Here is an 18,389-nt window from a genome sequence, read left to right as displayed (position 1 = left end):
ACAATCCTTCCAAGCATGGGACGAAGCCTAACCAACTGAGCCGTACCTGCCAGGGTTTTTTGTGTTTTTTTTTTTTAAATCTTTTTTTTTATTTATTTTGTTTTTTTTTTTTTTTAATATATTTTATTGATTTTTTTACAGAGAGGAAGGGAGAGGGATAGAGAGTTAGAAACATCAATGAGTGAGAAGCATCGATCAGCTGCCTCCTGCACGCCCCCTACTGGGGATGTGCCCGCAGCCACGGTACATGCCCTTGACCGGAATCGAACCTGGGACCCTTTAGTCCGCAGGTCGATGCTCTATCCACTGAGCCAAACCGGTTAGGGCTTTTTAAAATTTTTATTGTTCAGAGTATTACAGTTGTTCCTCCCCCCCCCCTTCCCCCGCCCCAGCTCCCCCTTGGTTCTCACCCCACCCTCTGCCCTTACTCCCCGCCCACTGTCCTCATTCATAGGTGTACAAATTTTGTCCAGTCTCTTCCTGCACCCCCCACACCCCTTTCCCCCCGAGAATTATCAGTCCACTCCCTTTCTATGACCCTGATTCTATTATATTCACCAGTTTACTCTGTTCATCAGATTTTTTATTCACTTGATTTTTAGATTCACTTGTCGATAGATATGTATTTGTTGTTCATAATTTGTATCTTTACCTTTTTCTTCTTCTTCCTCTTCTTAAAGGATACCTTTCAGCATTTCATATAATACTGGCTTGGTGGTGATGCACTCCTTTAGCCTTTTCTTAACTGTGAAGCTCTTTATCTGACCTTCAATTCTTAATGATAGCTTTGCTGGGTAAAGTAATCTTGGTTATAGGTTCTTGCTATTCATCACTTTGAATATTTCTTGCCACTCCCTTCTGGCCTGCAAAGTTTCTGTTGAGGAATCAGCTGTCAGTCGTATGGGTACTCCCTTGTAGGTAACTGAGTTTCTTTCTCTTGCTGCTTTGAAGATTCTCTCTTTGTCTTTTGCTCTTGGCATTTTAATTATGATGTGTTTTGGTGTGGTCCTCTTTGGATTCCTTTTGTTTGGGGTTCTCTGCGCTTCCTGGACTTGTAAGTCTATTTCTTTCACCAGGTAAGGGAAATTTTCTGTCATTATTTCTTCAAATAGGTTTTCAATATCTTGCTCTCTCTCTTCTTCAGGCACCCCCATAATTTGGGTGTTGGTACGTTTGAAGCTGTCCCAGCGGCTCCTTACACTATCTTCATATTTTTGGATTCTTGTTTCTTTTTGCTTTTCTGGTTGGGTGTTTTTTGCTTCTTTGAATTTCAGATCTTTGACTTGATTCTTGCGATCCTCTAGTCTGCTGTTTGATCTCTGTATATTATTCTTTATTTCAGTCAGTGTATGCTTAATTTCTAGTAGGTCCTTTTTCATATCCTCAAGGGACTCACTAAATTTATCGGCAGTTTCTAGAAAATTCTTGAAAAATCTTATAACCGTGGTTTTGAACTCTATATCCAGTCATTTGCTTTCCTCCATTTCTGTCATTTGTGACCTGTTTCTTTGTCTCCGCATTTTTCATGCTTCCCTGTGTTGATAGAGTGGCTTTGTCTGTTGCATGTCCTGTAGGGTCCAGTGGCTCAGCCTCCCCAATTACCTGAGGTGGACACTCTTGGTGCACACCTTTTTGGGCTGTGTGCACAGTCTTTTTGTAGTTAAGCCTTGATTGTTGCTGGTATCAGTGGCAGGAATTGACCTCCAGGCCAGTTGGCTGTGAGAGTCAGTTGTGTCTATGGTGGAGAACTTCTGTGCTGAAGACACCCCTCTGGGGCAAGACTTGCTTCACTGGGGCATTGGTGCTCACTGAGTCTGCCCCCCTGAGTGTGTCCCTTATGGGTCTGAGGAGTTGTAATTGGGTGGTCCCACTCTGACCACTGGGTACACTGGCTCTTGGATCTAAGGAGGTGCTAATTTAGCCTCTGCCTGAGGCTACCCAGCAGGAACTATGGAGAGATCTGCAGATTCCTCTTCTTTCTTTGGGGTTTGGAGGTCCCCAGATGAGGCCCAGCTGTGAAGCAGTACAAGCTGCTGTGGGGCCTTGGGTCTTCTTTTGGAAGTTCTGGGTCTCTCTGACCCAGCTGCAGTTTGTTAGGTAATTTTCAGATTGCAAAGGGCCAGGCCTTTCATATGCAAAAGCCTCTGCGTACAGCTTGGGTGGGGCGGGGTCTCAGGGAATCAACAGGGCAGAGCAAACAGCTATGGCTGATCCTCAGTCCTACCCTAAGGGGCCCTGGGTCTCAGTGTCCCACAGTAATCGCTGCAAACACATCTGAGAGAAAGCCGCCCTCGAGTTCTGCCCGATGCCAGACAGTCCAGTTTCTCTCCGTATGAGTCTGGGTCCCCAGAGACTCACCCAGAACTGGAGTTCAGAGCAGTCGGGGGCTTGTGACTCCCTTCCAATTGAAAAACAACTGTGCCCTCAGTTGCCAGCCCTTTCCACGTGCGCCTCCGTACCTCTGCACTTTACTTCCGAACCTCCTCTGAGTCTCAGTATGCTTTTCTCTTTCCTTCTAGTTGTAGAATTTCTACTTGGCCAGCCTTCCTGTGGTTCTGGATGATGTCCGTTTTATCTTTTAGTTGTATTTTTGAAGTGGTTGTGTGAGGCAGCAATTTCAGGTGTTTACCTATGCCTCCATCTTGGTTTCTCCCATCCCTGCCAGGGTTTTTTAAAATTCTAAAACATTTTTACCTGAGAGGATAACTTTATGGAACTGTTATATAACTAAGGAATTTATAGTTTCTGCTTTAAGTAGTTTTCATTCCAAACTTGTATAAAATAGTTTTAAATATTTTATAAACTATATTATTTTGGAGTGGTGTAGGACAAGTCTTTATTGCTAAATAAAAAGAAGGAAACAATAACATTTGATACTTTTCTAAAACGAGTCTTTTATTTTTACCACATTAATAAAAATTAGGGTGCCCTCACCCACACCCACTGCATGCCTGCTTTTAAAGTAACTCTTTGTTCTTCCTTTTGTCTTTGAAATCAAACAGTGATAGGAGTTTTCGGATCTTTATCCAGAATTCAGAGATCTGGAGAAAGTCAGATTTAGACCCTGTGGCTTGAAAGCCATAGTAAAGAATTTGGAAATCACTTTTAAAGGTTGAGCTGTTCTATGTGCAGTGAATTAAAGATAATTCATTGCTTTGTATTTTGATATAGTGTGGAAGAATTTGAGCAATCTGATATCTCTCTTAGCTGTTGATTTATATTGATTTCATCACAGCTAGAAAAAGAAAGTTATTTTTTTTCAAGGTTCCAGATAGAGGTAACTGATGTTGGTACCTGTCCTGCATTTAATTTCATTAGTCATTACCCCTGAAGAAATCGCTCATATTTACCTCCTCAAGTTTTTCCCTGAATTGTTTCCAAGGAAAATACTAAAACATAGATGTTTTGATATCGAATAAAAGTAGCCACAGAGTAAGCAAGATGATAATTGCTAGAAAGTGTTCATGCTTTCTTTGTATTCTGGAAACTAAAATGATTAATAAGGAATAGAAGCTTTTCAAGATATTTCTTCTATTAAAAAGTAATATCTGTTTTTTTATATGTAACTAGAGGCCCGTTGCAGGAAGATACCTGCAAGAATAGGGTTTCCTGCGTCTGAGAGAAGCAGAGAAGGGAGCAAAACCGCTGAGAAGGGCTTCGCTCCCACCTCCGCCGCCCCGCTTGCTCCCTCCCGCCTCTGCTGCCCCGCTTGCTTCTCTGCAGCTTTGCTCCCTTCTGCAGCACTTGGCTCCCTTCTAGTCTTCGCTCTGTGCCTGCATATGCAAATTAACCACCATCATTGTTAGGTTAATTTGCATACTCATCTGATTGGCTGGTGGGCATAGTGGAGTGACACAATTTGCATGTTTCTCTTTTATTAGTGTAGATATACAGGGTATCCCAAAAATTGATACACACTAACAGCTGATAGCTCGGTTTTAAAAATATAATGTATTTTAATAAACACTGCCTTCATAATTACTTAAAGTTTATGTATACATATTTTTGGTATACCCTATATAATTATTCTTTGAACAGTAATCTTTGTCTTTAATGATTCACTAAATTTTATTAGGAAAAAATGATGTTAGATACAGGGTTTTCATCTTTTGAAAAAAATTTAATTTGTGTGCTTATATTTTCTACTTATAATGGAGACAATAAATATTATTCCTTTGGAGACTAATGATAATTTTCTTAATGAAGAAATTATAAAGTGATCTCTTCCTTTTGGAATAAAAAAACTTTGCCCTAGGTGGTTTGGCTCAGTGGATAGATCATCAGCTTGTGGACTGAAGGGTCCCGGGTTTGATTCCGGTTAGGGGCACATGCCTGGGTTGCAGGCTCGATCCCTAGTAGGGGGTGTGCAGAAGGCAGCCGATCAATGATACTCTCTCATCATTGATGTTTCTATCTCTCTCTCCCTCTTCCTTCCTCTCTGAAATCAATAAAAATATATTTAAAAAACAAAAAAAACTTCATTATGTAATATTAAAAATATGGTGTAAGATGTTTTCTGTGCAGTTAAGAGTACACAAAATTTCATTCATTTTTATATTAACCACGTAAAAACATGTAGACATGCTCATTTACATATTATAAGGGATTAAGTCTAAATTATAATTTCATAGTCATAATTTAGGAATGCTTTTTTTTGTATATATATATATATATATATTTTATTGATTTTTTACAGAGAGGAAGGGAGAGAGATAGAGAGTTAGAAACATCGATGAGAGAGAAACATCGATCAGCTGCCTCCTGCACATCTCCCACTGGGGATGTGCCCGCAACCCAGGTACATGCCCTTGACCGGAATCGAACCTGGGACCTTTCAGTCTGCAGGCCGACGCTCTATCCACTGAGCCAAACCGGTTTCGGCAGGAATGCTTTTGAATAATCATAAACTTGTTTTTTCAAAAAAATTATTGCTTTTCAAAATAATTATAATTATGCAATTGTTGGCTCTCTATGAGAGAAATATGAAAAGGGCAAAGGTAAAGAAGTTTATGTATCTCATGTGAGACCAGCATTGATCTGTGAAGAACTTTGTAATTTCTTCATCTTCTTCTTGTGTGAGATCGTATGAGAGAAGAGTAAAACATGTCTACTATCGTTTGAGCAGAATTGTATAAAAGCACAAATTTTAGAAATAGGCATATCTTTTGCTTTCTTTTTTAAGAAATATGTTTTTTATTGATATTCTAGAGAGAGAGGAAGGGAGAGGGAGAGAAGTTAGAAACATTGATTGGCTGCCTCCTGCATGCCCCTCACTGGGGATCGGCCTTGTCCTGGAATCAAACCAGCAACCTCTTGGTGCATGGGATGACGCTCAACCCACTGAGCCACACCAGCCGGGCTCTTTTACTTTCTATTTATTTAAAAATATATTTTATTGATTTTTTTACAGAGAGGAAGGGAGAGGGATAGAGAGTTAGAAACATTGATGAGAGAGAAACATCAATCAGCTGCCTCCTGCACACCCCCTACTGGGGATGTTGCCCGCAGCCAAGGTACATGCCCTTGACCGGAATCAAACCTGGGACCTTTCAGTCCGCAGGCTGACGTTCTATCCACTGAGCCAAACCTGTTAGGGCCTCTTTTACTTTCTAACCTAAGCACATTACTTAACGCATGTTCTCATTTGTCAAATGAGATTAATAAACTCTTCTTAGGTTGGGTGTGAGGATTAATAAGATATAATTATATAAAGTGTCTAGTTTAGTATTTAGCCTTTATGAACATCCAATTAATGGTGTTTCTAATAACTATAGTAGTAAGAGCAGCAATAACACCAAACACACACAAGTATCATTTAGTAAGTAGAGTACTAAGAGCTTAGTTCAGGAGCATAGTACATACAGCAGCTGCGGATTTAGAATAATCCACACATATGCAATACATAAATGAAATTAAAGGCAAAATTATGAAAATATTATATGTAAAAAGTGTTTATTTCCAATTACTAGAAACCTATATTAGCTTAGCTAAATAGGTCTTTTGAACTTAAAAATTTTGTTCTTCAGCCTATAGTTATCATAACATGTAAGTGCGTTTGGGTTTGCATATGTTAACTCAGTATACATATTTCATGGGATTTTTGTGAAATCAAAATATTTCCTCATGATTTATCAAAACAGCAGAAAGAATTACTTGAAAAGAGAAAATGTCACAAATCTTAACATCTGAAAGAATTTAAAAATTTATCAGTAGTATCTACAATGCAGAAATTCTAAGAATGCTAAATAAGCATTTTGAAATATTTTGCACTTAGTATTTAATCACTATGGAGAAATATATTTACTTTCCACATCATTGTAAAAGTTAAAATTAATTTACTGTTTCATGTCTTTATTAGTATAGTTTGTTGTTTTGGGGGTTTTCAAATGTTGATTATATGCCATTTCAGAAATAATGCCAGTATTATCAGCTTAGCTCAAAGACTAACTTGTATTTGTAATACTACCTTTTACATAAGAAACTCAAAGCTTTAGTGTAAGCTCTTTAATTTTTCACATTACACAGAATGTGGACTCATTCCTTGGTTTTCATTCTTTTTTTCTTTGTTGTTGTTTTATTTATGTTGATTTTTAGAAAATTTTACAACTTCTTCCGGAAAGAATTCATCAGCGATGGCAATTTCATAGCATTGGTAAGTAATTTAAATGTGTATCTTTTGAGATAAATGATAATATAAGAAAATGCTTTTCAATTGATTGGTCATTACTTGAAATTAATTCATAGTTTATGCTTTAGTAAAAACAAAAATGATACAGGACTAGACTTATTAGGAATAAAAGATAAAAACATAGATGACTTCCTATCAAAATGGTACATTTCTTTGTTTCCCCTTTTTATTTTAAAAAATATATTTTTATTGATTTCAGAGAGAAAAGGAGAGGGAGATAAAAACATCAGTGATAAAGGAGAATCGCTGATTGGCTGCCTCCTGCTCGACCCTCTCTAGTTATCGAGCCCACAACTCAGGCATGCGCCCTGGCCAGGAATTGGCCCGTGGTTGACACTCAATCATTGAGCCAGGCTGGTTGAGTTGTTTCACTTGTTCTTGTACTCTGAATACATTAGCAATGATGGTAATATTATAACACCAAAAAATAATAATAAAAGCAGGCTCAGCATCAAAATAAATATCTTTGTGAACCAGGAATGAAAAGGTAATGCAAAGTGCCAAGTAGAGCAGAAGCAATGGCTCCAGGGTTGAAAGCAAGCAGAGTCAACTGGTAGTTTGCCCCACACAGAAAGGGGGAGAACTAGAGTTAAGCTTTCTTCTTGAAAGGTCAAAAGGGAGCTTTTCAGATTATGTAACAAAGCTGAAAAGAAAAAGTGGGGGAGAGGGGAGGAGGAAGGGAACCTTGCTGTGGAGACCAAGCAGATAGGAGGTCACAGACTTTCTGTTACCAGGTACTAAACCAAGATGCTTTGCTGGTTTTGAGTCTGGTTCTGTAACAATTGCATTATCACAGTGCTTTCAAGGTGTCATAATAGACACTTGCCTCCCTCATATTCTACAGGAATTTGCAGGTAGGCAATTACTGGCTTTGGTTCACTGTCTCAATGATGTCAGGACTGACTGTTAGTGATTCTTACTACCCTTTTTGTGGGGAATATATAGAGAGCCACCAGATCTATATTGTTGAAGTAAAATGTTATAACCCTTATGTTCATGTGAAAAATTGTGTTTCTTTCTCTTTAAAAACGAGTCAGATTTATTTAGGTCTTTTTTCTCTTTTTTTAAAAATACATTTTATTGATTTTTTATAGGGAGGAGGGGAGAGGGATAGACAGTTAGAAACATCGATGAGAGAGAAACATCGATCAGCTGCCTCCTGCACACTCCCTGCTGGGGATGTGCCAAAAACCAAGGTACATGCCCTTGACCAGAATCGAACCTGGGACTCTTGAGTCCGCAGGCTGACGCTCTATCCACTGAGCCAAACCTGTCAGGGCTAAACTTTTTAGATAAAAGTTTGAGACTAAAAATAATGCATCCATAATTTATAAAGAGCTCTTACAACTCAATAATAAGATTAGTCAAATTTTAAAAATAGGCAGAATATGTGGGCATTATACCAAAGAAGACATATGAATTGCTAATAAGGTGCTCAATGGAATAGTGAAATCCTGTTTTGTATCTTATAAAAAATGTCCTTGAAGGTTGTCTTGAAGCAACTTTTTGAGACATTTGAACTTTAGAAGATTATTGTGTCTCCTAAGGAATCTCCATAGGACCTGTAGGCTATCTAATTATGATTAACTAGTGGGTCGGTGCATGAAATTTGTGCATGGAGGGGGAGGCGTTCACTCAGCCCAGCCTGCACCCTCTCCAACTGGGGACCCCTTGGGGGACATCCCTCTCCCAATCTGGACCGCTCATCTTCCTGCCGGCCTGATCACTCCTAACTGCCTCTGCCTATCTGCCTGATTGCCCCTAACCCCTCTGCCTGCCTGCCTGATCGCCCCTAACTGTTCTCTGCTGCCAGCCTGATCTCGCCCCCAACTGCCCTTCCCTGCCTGCCTGATCACCCCTAACCGCCCTTCCCTGCTGGGCTGATCTCACCCCCAACTGCCCTCCCCTGCAGGCTAATCTCGCCCCCAATTGCCCTCCCCTGCCGGTCAATTTGGTTCTGATTGGTCAGTTTCTATGCCAGTCATTGTCTCCGGGCCTATCTTCGGGCTTGATCACAGAGGTGGGTCTGATCAGCAGCCCCCTGCAGAGGCCCGCAGAGAAAGAGAAAGAGAGTCGAGGCTGCTGGCGAAGCCCATAGAGAAAGAAAGAGGCAACGGCTGATCAACAGCTGCCACGGAGGCTGCGGATCAGACCCTGCCTTTCCTGGCCTCTCTCTGGGTCTGATCCGCAGCCCCCTTGGCAGTCAGTGCTGGGTCGCTGTGCCCACACTGGCAGCATTGACTGCAGGACTGATTTTTGTTGTTTGGTCGAGCCTTTGGTCGGTCGTTATGAACCCTGGGTTTTTTATATATTAGGATAATCTATATACGTAAAACCCTAAGCGACCAATTGATTGGTTGCTGTGACACGCACTGACCACCAGAGGGCAGACACTCCAATGCAGGAGCTGCCCCCTGGTGGTCAGTGCACTCCCACAACTGGAGCGCCGCCCAGCTGACTGATGGGTGCCAGATGCAGAGCTCAGGCCTGGCAAGCACCTCTGTGATGGCACAAGCCTTTCCCGATTGGGACTGGCTGGGCGCAAGCCCGTGGCAGACGCAGGGGGGCCAGGATGAGTGGTAGTGGCAGGCCGGAGTGGCAGGCGGAGTTGCACTGCCGGTTTCGGCCTGATCCCCGCAGGCCACACTGAGGGACATCACCAGTGCACGAATCCATGCACCAGGCCTTTAGTATTCCAATAAATGTCTAACTTGAGATTATACATAGTGGTTATTTGTCTTCGTCACTCTGAAGAATGCTAAAACTCTTGTGTTTTTTTTTGCTTTTTTTTGTCTTACATATAAAGGAAAATAAATCAGGAACTCTAGTTGATTTTCATTCAGTTAAAAATATTTTCTAATAGTCCATTTGGTCTCTTTGACCTATATGGCTTACTTAAGAGTGTTTTTCTTCTTTAACTTCTCAAATATTTGATATTACCCTAGTTTTTTTTTTTTCTGTATGATTTCTAATAATTCTTTTGTGGTTAGAAAATACACTTGATATAGTATTGCTGCTTTTAACATTTTTGAGATATTTTGTGGTTCAGAATATAGTATCTCCTGGAGAATGTTGCATTGTGCTTGAGAATGTGTATTCTGTATTCATTTAAAATATTAGGGGCCCGGTGTACGAAATTCGTGCACTGGGCGGGGGTGTCCTTCAGCCCAGCCTGCCCCCTCTCACATACTGGGAGTCCTCAGGGGATGTCCTAGTGACGGCTTCGGCCCGCTCCCTGCTCCCCTTGGGGATAGGGCCTAAGCCACAGTCTGGCCTCCCTTTGTGGGAGGTGACTGGGCTGATCAGGGAAGGCACCAGCCCCATCACCCCGCTGCTGCAGCCACTGCCAGTCACCGAAGCCACCAAGGTGTTTTCATCAACACGGACTCCCGTCCCTTTACCATGAAAAAATGACAACTTTCTTAGGCATTTTCAAGATGTGTCTTTCATATAATAATAATTTCTTTATTATTTTTTTTTTATCCTCACCTGAGGATTTGTTTCCATTGATTTTTAGAGAATGTGGAAGAGAAAGGGAAAGACAGAGAGAAACATCAAAGTGAGAGGAACACTCTGATTGGTTGCCTCCTGCATGAGCGCTGACCTGGGCCCCGGCCAGGGAGGAGCCTGCAACCTAGGTACATGCCCTTGGTCAGAATTGAACTCAGACCCTGCCATCGGCAGGCCAAGGCATTATCCACTGAGCCAAACCGGCTAGGGCAGGATATGACATTTCTTAGCCCTCCAGCAGTGGACCTTCGTTTTTTTCGCCAGGAGTGTGGTGAAAAACCCTAGATCACCTTTTTTGATTCTTATTACCCAAGTTACTAAGAATATTACCAGTGGCATGCAGGGAGCTTAACCAATGAGCGGTAAGAAAACGTGTTTCCTCTGTAGTTCACACCAATCGTGGGCTTGGCTGCCCCCTCTGCCCCAGGCCTGATGCCTCTGTCCCAGGCTTCAGGCCTGGGCAGGGGACCCCCATCTCCCCCCGATCGCCGGCTCCGCCCTCGCCCAGGCCTGACGCCTTGGCCAGAGGCATTGACCCCATCACCCTCCGATCGCCGGATCGACACCTTTCCCACACCTGACGCCTCCGCCAGAGGTGTCAGGCCTGGGCAGGGGACCACCATCTCCCCCCAATCACCGGCTTCTGGGCGGCTTCTGGGGCTTCTGGGGCTGGCCTGCGGCCCGGGATGGCGGCTTGTGCTGGCAGCTGCGCTGTCCCGCCCTGCCTGCAGTATGAAAATTAGCCGCCATCTTTGTTGGCGGTTAATTTGCATATCGCGCTGATTAACCAATGGGAGGCGTAGTGAAGGTACGATCAATTACCATGTTTGTCTATTATTAGATAGGATTACATCAGTATATGGAAGTGATATGATTATCTATAGTAGTAATAATAAAAGCATAATATACTAATTAGACCGGGCCACCGAATGATATTCCAGATGAAGCCGCCATGGCAAGGGCCGAGGCAGAGGCAGTTAGCGGTCATCAGGCAGGCAGGCGAGTGTTTTGGGGCGATCAGGCAGGCAGAGTGGTTAGGGGAGATCAGGTAGGCATGCGAGTGGTTATGGGCGATCAAGCAGGCAGGCAGAGTGGTTAGGGGCATTCAGGCAGGCAGGCAGAGTGGTTAGGGGAGATCAGGCAAGCAGGTGAGCCATTAGGGGTAATCAGGCAGGCAGGTGAGTGGTTAGGGGCGATCAGGCAGGCAGGTGAATGATTAGGGGCTATTAGGCAGGCAGGTGAGCAGTTAGTGGCGATCAGGCAGGCAGGTGAGCACTTAGGGGCGATCAGGCAGGCAGGCAGAGTGGTTAGGGGTGATCAGGCAGGCAGTCAGGTGAGCGAGCGGTTAGGAGCCAATGGTCCCAGATTGCGAGAGGGATGTCCGACTGCAGGATTGGCCCTAAACTGGCAGTTGGACATCCCCCAAGGGGTCCCGGATTGCGAGAGGTTGCAGGCCGGGCTGAGGGACCGAATTTCGTGCACCGGGCCTCTAGTTGAAGAATAAGAAAGGATTTGAGTAAATGGAATCTCAGTACTCATGGATGATAGACTGGATAGTGTAAAGATAACAATTTTCATTCAGAATTCCTATAGAGACTTTTTAATGTAGGCTGAGATGTTTATCCTACAATTTATGTGGAAAATTAAAGCCAAAGTAACTTGGAAGTATAACAACTGAGAGAGGGAGGATGGTATTGTTGGATATTTCTATACCCAATAATAAGATGTATTATATAGTCCTAATAATTAAGACCCTATCATTGATGTAAGGATGGACAAATAGACTAATGGAAAAGGACAATGAGGCCCACCACAGACCTAGGCTTATAAATGGAAACTTGAAATATGATTGTGATAGCATTTCATTATAAACCCTGAAAGAATCAGTGTTGCAATTGGTTATCCATCTGGGAAAAAAAGTTCTATTGCTTTACACAGAAATAAATTTCAGGACCTAAACTTGAAAAGCAACACTGCAAAGCTTTTTTTTCTTTAATCTTCATTGTTGAGAGTATTAGAGATGTCTCCCCGTTTTTCTCCTATTGTCCCCTTCCTCCTGGTTCCCACCTCATCCCAGGCCTTCACCACCCTATATTGTCTGTGTCCATGGGCACAGACAATGCATATATGCATGTAAATTCTTTAGTTAATCTCTTACCATCCTCCCCTTGTCTCTGTGATTAGTCAGTCTGTTCCATGTTTTCACGCCAGTGGTTCTATTGTATTCGTCAGTTTATTTTGTTCATTAGATTGCATATATAAGTGAGATCATGTGGTATTTGTCTTTCTCTGATTGGCTTCTTTCACTTAGCATAATCTTCATGTCCCTCCCTTCTATCTCAAAGGATAATAGATCTTTCTTTTTTATAGCTTTTTTATCCACTCACCTACTGACGGACACTTGGGCTGTTTCCAGATCTTAGCTATTGTAAATAATGCTGCTATGAACATAGGGGTGCATACATTCTTTCTGGCTGGTGTTTTGGGATTATTAGGATATATTCCTAGAAGTGGGATCACTGGCTCAAATGACAGTTCTATTTTTAATTTTTTGAAGAAACTGTGTAGTTTATCTTTATAACTTTAAAGTAGGGTAGTAACTACATGTAAGACACAGTAACTACATGTATAAAGAAAAACATGTTGAATTGACTATATAGAAATTTAAAACTTTTGTACATCAGAAGATACCATCCCCGCAGTCAAAAATATGGCTGAGTTGTTCGGGAGAATATATTTCTAATTCATAGAAGTGACATAGTATTAGTAGTCAATATGTATGAAGAGCTCTCATATTAAAACAAAATAACCCAACTGGAAAATATACAAAAAATGTTTCAGGCCATTTGCAGAAACTCGAATGGCCAAATGAAAAGATGCTGAATATTACTAGGAGTTATCAAATGAAAACATTAAGATATTTAACACTCATCAGACTGGCGGTAATAGAGCATTGGCCAGTTTCTTGTGTTGCCACAGCACCCTTATGCACTGAGTAGTTTTCTCAGATATGTGGAGAGAGTTTGTCAGTACTTAGGAAAGCTGAAAGGGAGTACTTTTGTCCCTGGTTTTGTATTCGGGGGAAACGCATGCACACAGTGAGCCATGAACAGGAACATTTACGATAATATTCTTGGGAATAGCAAAATTTTGAAAATGAGCCAAATGTCCTAACATTAAGAAGATAAATGGTATATTCACACAATGGAATAGAATAATACAGCAGTTAAAACGAATTAACTAGAGTACACACATCAATATAAATTTCAGAAGGTAAGGTTGGATGTGAAAAGCAACTTCTATAGAATGACTTGTTTTGTATGTACCACATATATAAGATTTTGTTTTGTTTTTACAATTAATTAAACTTTGAACTTAACTCAGATTTTATTGGTTTTCCACTTATGTTCTTTTTCTGTTCCAGGATCCAATACATGATACCAAACTGCGTTAATAGATTTTTAAGAGAGCTGATGACTGGTGTTTACATAGTATTACTTTAAGAAATTGAATTTGTTCAAACATAAGGAAGGGAATGCAGACAAATCAACACAATTTGTTGAAACATTAAACCTTATTTTTATATGACAAATGAAATTTAAACCAAATAAAATCACAGGCTTGATCATTTATACATACTAGTAAATGTTCCTAGAACAAATAAAAAAAATGCAGGATTAGAACAAATAGCTGTGGAACAAATTCTTGTTACTGGTATAAGTTTTTAAACATATAAAACAATTCTATATATTTTATGGACTTATAAATAAGTAGTGATAATAGAAAATATTTTTGGAAATAATACTAAAATCTGGGTAATGGTTTCTTCTGGAAAATGACTCAGAATGGGTTCACAGGAGACTTCAGTGATACTTGTACTGTTAGGCAAAGCATTATAAATAATGTGAACAAATGAATTTTTGAAAGTATACGAAATATGGGACTGTTGACATTGGTTCATAAAAATGGGGACCTGTGGGTTTATGTTAATGTTATTTCAGTATTTTCTTATTTTTTTCTTTATTGTTCAGTATTTTATTGTTGTTTTGAAACGTGTAATTTAAAAGAAAAAATAAGGTTTTGAATATCTTGATGGTTTTGAACATTTTGAAAAAATTAATACAATGGAAATATTTTTTAGAAAATATTAGAGTTATAGATGTTTATGTGCTTAAGTAAATTTAGATTTTCTGTAGTGGTTTTTTATTTGAATTAGTGATGGAGAAATATTTAATTATATTCTCAGTATAAATAAGACATATACATAGATTGTTGTATTAAATATAATTTGGGGGCTTAGAATTTGTTTCAATAGATGATATCATGTTTAATTTCAGTAAGCCACATGTTAAAAAGGTGACTTTTTATATACCCTTCTGGCCCCAAGATTATGGCCAGAGGGACAGCAAGGTCACCAAGAATAATTTGGAGGTTGCCAAGGACTTGTTTTAAAGTGTTTTCAAGTCTGACCGAGAACTCTGACATTTAGAAAAATTAAGATGTGAATATTTAAAATAATTTTTTCTTTTCAGGATTGATTTTAAAGAAACTACTTCACACAGGAAACTCCTTGAAGGTATATTATTATATTTCTTTACTATGACTTTTTAAAAACTAAAGCATATAGTAATTTTCCTATATCTACTTTTTTCTAAATAATTTTGAATTGTCTGTAGTACACTTAATTGAACTGAATTCACTTAAAATATAGCAACATATTCAATATGAAAATACATACTAGGTTGACCAGTCTATTGGAAAACTATTGTTAAAAACACACAACTATTTTACTTTTGCCACTGCCAGAAATACTTTATTCTGTGGTCTCCAGAAGACAAAGATTAGTCAATTCAGCAAATTATTCTTCATTTATCACAGTTATTCTTAGTTGTAGAGGAAAGTAGGGAATGTACATAAATTTTTTTTCTTTTTTATTATCTCCTTGTACTCTGGTAAGGGAAGCTACCCAGTCAAAAGTATCTTGCTGTAGGTTAGATAAAAGTCATATTGTAGGTACTTTTGGCATCAAGACGTGGTTGTATCAGTACAAAGGAAAAAGCCTTCCTATATCTTTATTCTGCTGTCTGGCTAAACCATGAGGTGGAAGCAGTTAAATAAATGACAGTGGTCGTTAACAGAGCTGGGTTAGGGTAATTTCCAAAGCTAACAGTGAGGTTAGATTATTGAAGAACTTTGTGTTTTGCTTATCTGAGTTGAATTAAAAAAATCTTTTCCTGGGAGAGAATTCCATTCATTGATTGAAATATTTATTGTCTTTTGTGTACAGGGCATTGTTCTAGGTACTTAGTATATAGTAATAGGCCAAAATTCCTGTTTTGCAGCTCAGCAGCAAATGATAAGTAAATGAGATAATTTCAGACAGTGAAAAACTTTTTAAGAACAATAGCAAGTTAGCTCACCAAGATCCCCATAATCATTCCTCCTCTTAGTGAACTCATTATAGCAAGGAACTGTAATTGCCCTCTCTCTTCTTGCTGCTTAGATTAGACTGGGGGTTATGTAAAGGAGGGAAGGAGAGGGAAATAAATAAGAAGGAAATGATTTTCTGATTTTTTTTACAGTTGGAAATTGTAGAATAAAAAATTACCTGACGGTTTTAAGTTGTTATAGGCCAAGTTCATTCTTTATTTGTACAAAATCTTTTGAGTTTAGATTTACAGATAATGAGGGTTTAAGAAAGGTCATGGGTGTTATATCCACCCTCCCTTTCTTTCTCCTTCCACCTTCTTTCTACCTTTCCTACCTATCTTTTGCAAAGCATCATTATGTAATCCTGTTCTAGAGGATTTTGGCCTTAAAAAGAAGAAAGTATTTCCATGATAAGTAAAAATACTGTTTTTCATTTTATTTTAGATCAGGCGGGAAGGTGTTCGTCTTTTCTTATTATGGTTGCAAGCTCTTCAGAGTAACTGTAGCAAAGAGCAGCTTTGGATGTTTTCATGCTTAATCCCTGGATTTTCTGCACCACAATCCGAATATGGACCTCGAACTTTAGATAATCTCATTAATCCTCCACTCAATCTTCAAGAAAGTAAGATTATGAGATCTTATACATTAGTATTTAAAATTTTCTGTGTAGTTTGATAATATATATATTTTTAAGTCTGTACATTTATTAACAGTAATCCAAGGCCATATTTTAAAATGTAGGTTTCATTATTATTCAGGTGTGATGAGGCCAACAACAGATCAGGAGACAATTGCCATTAAAAAAAAATATTTTGTTGTTCAGAGTTCCTAAGAGGAGAGGGCATGCCACACTAGGGAGGGTGGCCATACTGGGAAGCACCAGGGTTAGTCGGATGGAGTGAGGGAGGTGAGTTGTCCCTAGTTGTCTGGTTCTTGGCCCTAGGGTGATTGGGTCAGAGGAATAGTGGCCCTGAGTGTGAGCCAAGGAGAGGAGGCAGTGGAGGTGTGAGTTCTGGGTTGATTGGTTTGCATATAAAGGTGAACTGTCAGGCCTATCTTTACTATCTCTGAGAAATAAGTAGTTGTGGAAGAGAGATTCTGTCCAGGGCCATCAAGGCCCTGGTGTCAAAGCATCAAAAATACATAGTTAATATAGGCTGTTTACATTTATCTCTAATATCTGATTCTCACATATCATCTTGAATCCTTGAGTTAATTTAGATGTGCATTAAAGCACATGTATGGCCCAGTCCATGTGGCTCAGTGGTTGAGTGTTGACCCAGGAACCAAGAGGTTACAGTTGGATTCCTAGTCAGGGCACATGCCAGGGTTGCAGGATTGATCCCCAGTAGGAGGCATGCAGGAGGCAGCTGGTTGATGATGTTCCTCTCTGAATGATGTTTCTCTCTATTCCTCTCCCTTCCTCTCTCTCTAAAAGTTAATAAAAAACATATATTTTTTAAAAAGCACAAGTGTGTTTCACTTGGTGCAAAGAGGATTGTGAAAAAAAAAATTGATTTCTGTGAGCTTAATTACTTAGCTGATAGTTATTGAGGAATAGATTTAGAGATCTGCCTGTACTAAATCAGGTACTGCTACTTACTAAACATTGAAAAGAATTCAGCTAGTTGTGGGTTGCTTTTTCTTGAATTTGCTTTTGTTATCATGAATATTTTTGAACATCTGAGAAGTAAAAATATATCAAAGTTTTTTATTTTATAAGTGCACTTTTGCAATCAAGGAACTAGGATGTTAATTTTTCGTGGGTTTTTTTTTTTTTTTTTTTGAGAGGGAAATTAGTATTTCATCCTTTGAATAAAGGGGCTACTTTAAACAGTAAGCATGGTCTTTACCTAGAGCAGCGGTTCTCAACCTGTGGGTCGCGACCCCTTTGGGGGTTGAACGATCCTTTCACAGGGGTCGCCTAAGACCATCAGAAAACACATATATAATTACATATTGTTTTTGTGATTAATCCCTATGCTTTAATTATGTTCAATTTGTAACAATGAAAATACATCCTGCATATCAGATATTTACATTACGATTCATAACAGTAGCAAAATTACAGTTATGAAGTAGTAACGAAAATAATTTTATGGTTGGGGGTCACCACAACATGAGGAACTGTATTAAAGGGTCATGGCATTAGGAAGGTTGAGAACCATTGACCTAGAGTAATCAGATTGTCTTTTCATTGATGAATGAGCACATTCTTATTTATGTTTCTCATCTTATTATGGAACTTTTGTAATAGATGCTCTTAATGTGAACTTTAAAATAACGTGAGAAGGTCTTTCCCAAGTAAGATTTTATTTACTCTTTTTTTGAATGTGTATGTCTGTGTGTGTGTGTGTGTGTGTGTGTGTGTGTGTGTTTGTGAATCCTCACCTAAGGATATTTTTCTATCGATTTTTAGAGAGTGTGGAAAGGAGGGAGATAGAAAGGAGAAACATTGATGTGAGAGAGACACATTGATTGGTTGCCTCCCACACTAGCCCCGACCAGGGCTGGGGATTGAGCCTACAACCGAGGTGTGTGCCTTTGACTGAAATCAAACCCAGGACCCTTTAGTCCGCAGTCCAACCCTCTATCCACTGAGCTAAACCAGCAAGGGTGAGATGTTATTTACTTGTAATTCCTACATATCTCTTTGTCTAGTCCTGTGTTACATTCCCTCAATCAAGGGTTCATGAAAGAGTTGATTATTAAAGTTTATGATTGTTGTGATGGACTATCAGAATGACAGATTTATTTCAAG

The 18,389-nt window shown here is 39.6% G+C and overlaps 1 protein-coding gene across 4 annotated transcripts in view; it reads left to right on the top strand.

Moving 5' to 3' along the window:
* Window positions 1-18,389, top strand: part of RALGAPA1 (Ral GTPase activating protein catalytic subunit alpha 1) — a 273,082-nt gene that overhangs the window by 36,919 nt on the left and 217,774 nt on the right. For all 4 annotated transcript variants that reach the window (XM_081090070.1, XM_081090072.1, XM_081090071.1 and 1 more), the window contains exons 4-6: window positions 6,595-6,652; window positions 14,731-14,774; window positions 16,073-16,250. In XM_081090070.1, the coding sequence (XP_080946196.1) occupies window positions 6,595-6,652; window positions 14,731-14,774; window positions 16,073-16,250 (280 nt within the window). The remainder of the gene's footprint in view (window positions 1-6,594; window positions 6,653-14,730; window positions 14,775-16,072; window positions 16,251-18,389) is intronic.

The sequence above is a fragment of the Myotis nattereri genome, assembly GCF_964212035.1.
Source record: "Myotis nattereri genome assembly, chromosome: 1".
Classification (NCBI taxonomy): Eukaryota; Metazoa; Chordata; class Mammalia; order Chiroptera; family Vespertilionidae; genus Myotis; species Myotis nattereri.
Note: the sequence above shows the minus strand (reverse complement) of the source record. Positions and strands in the feature narration are given on the sequence as shown.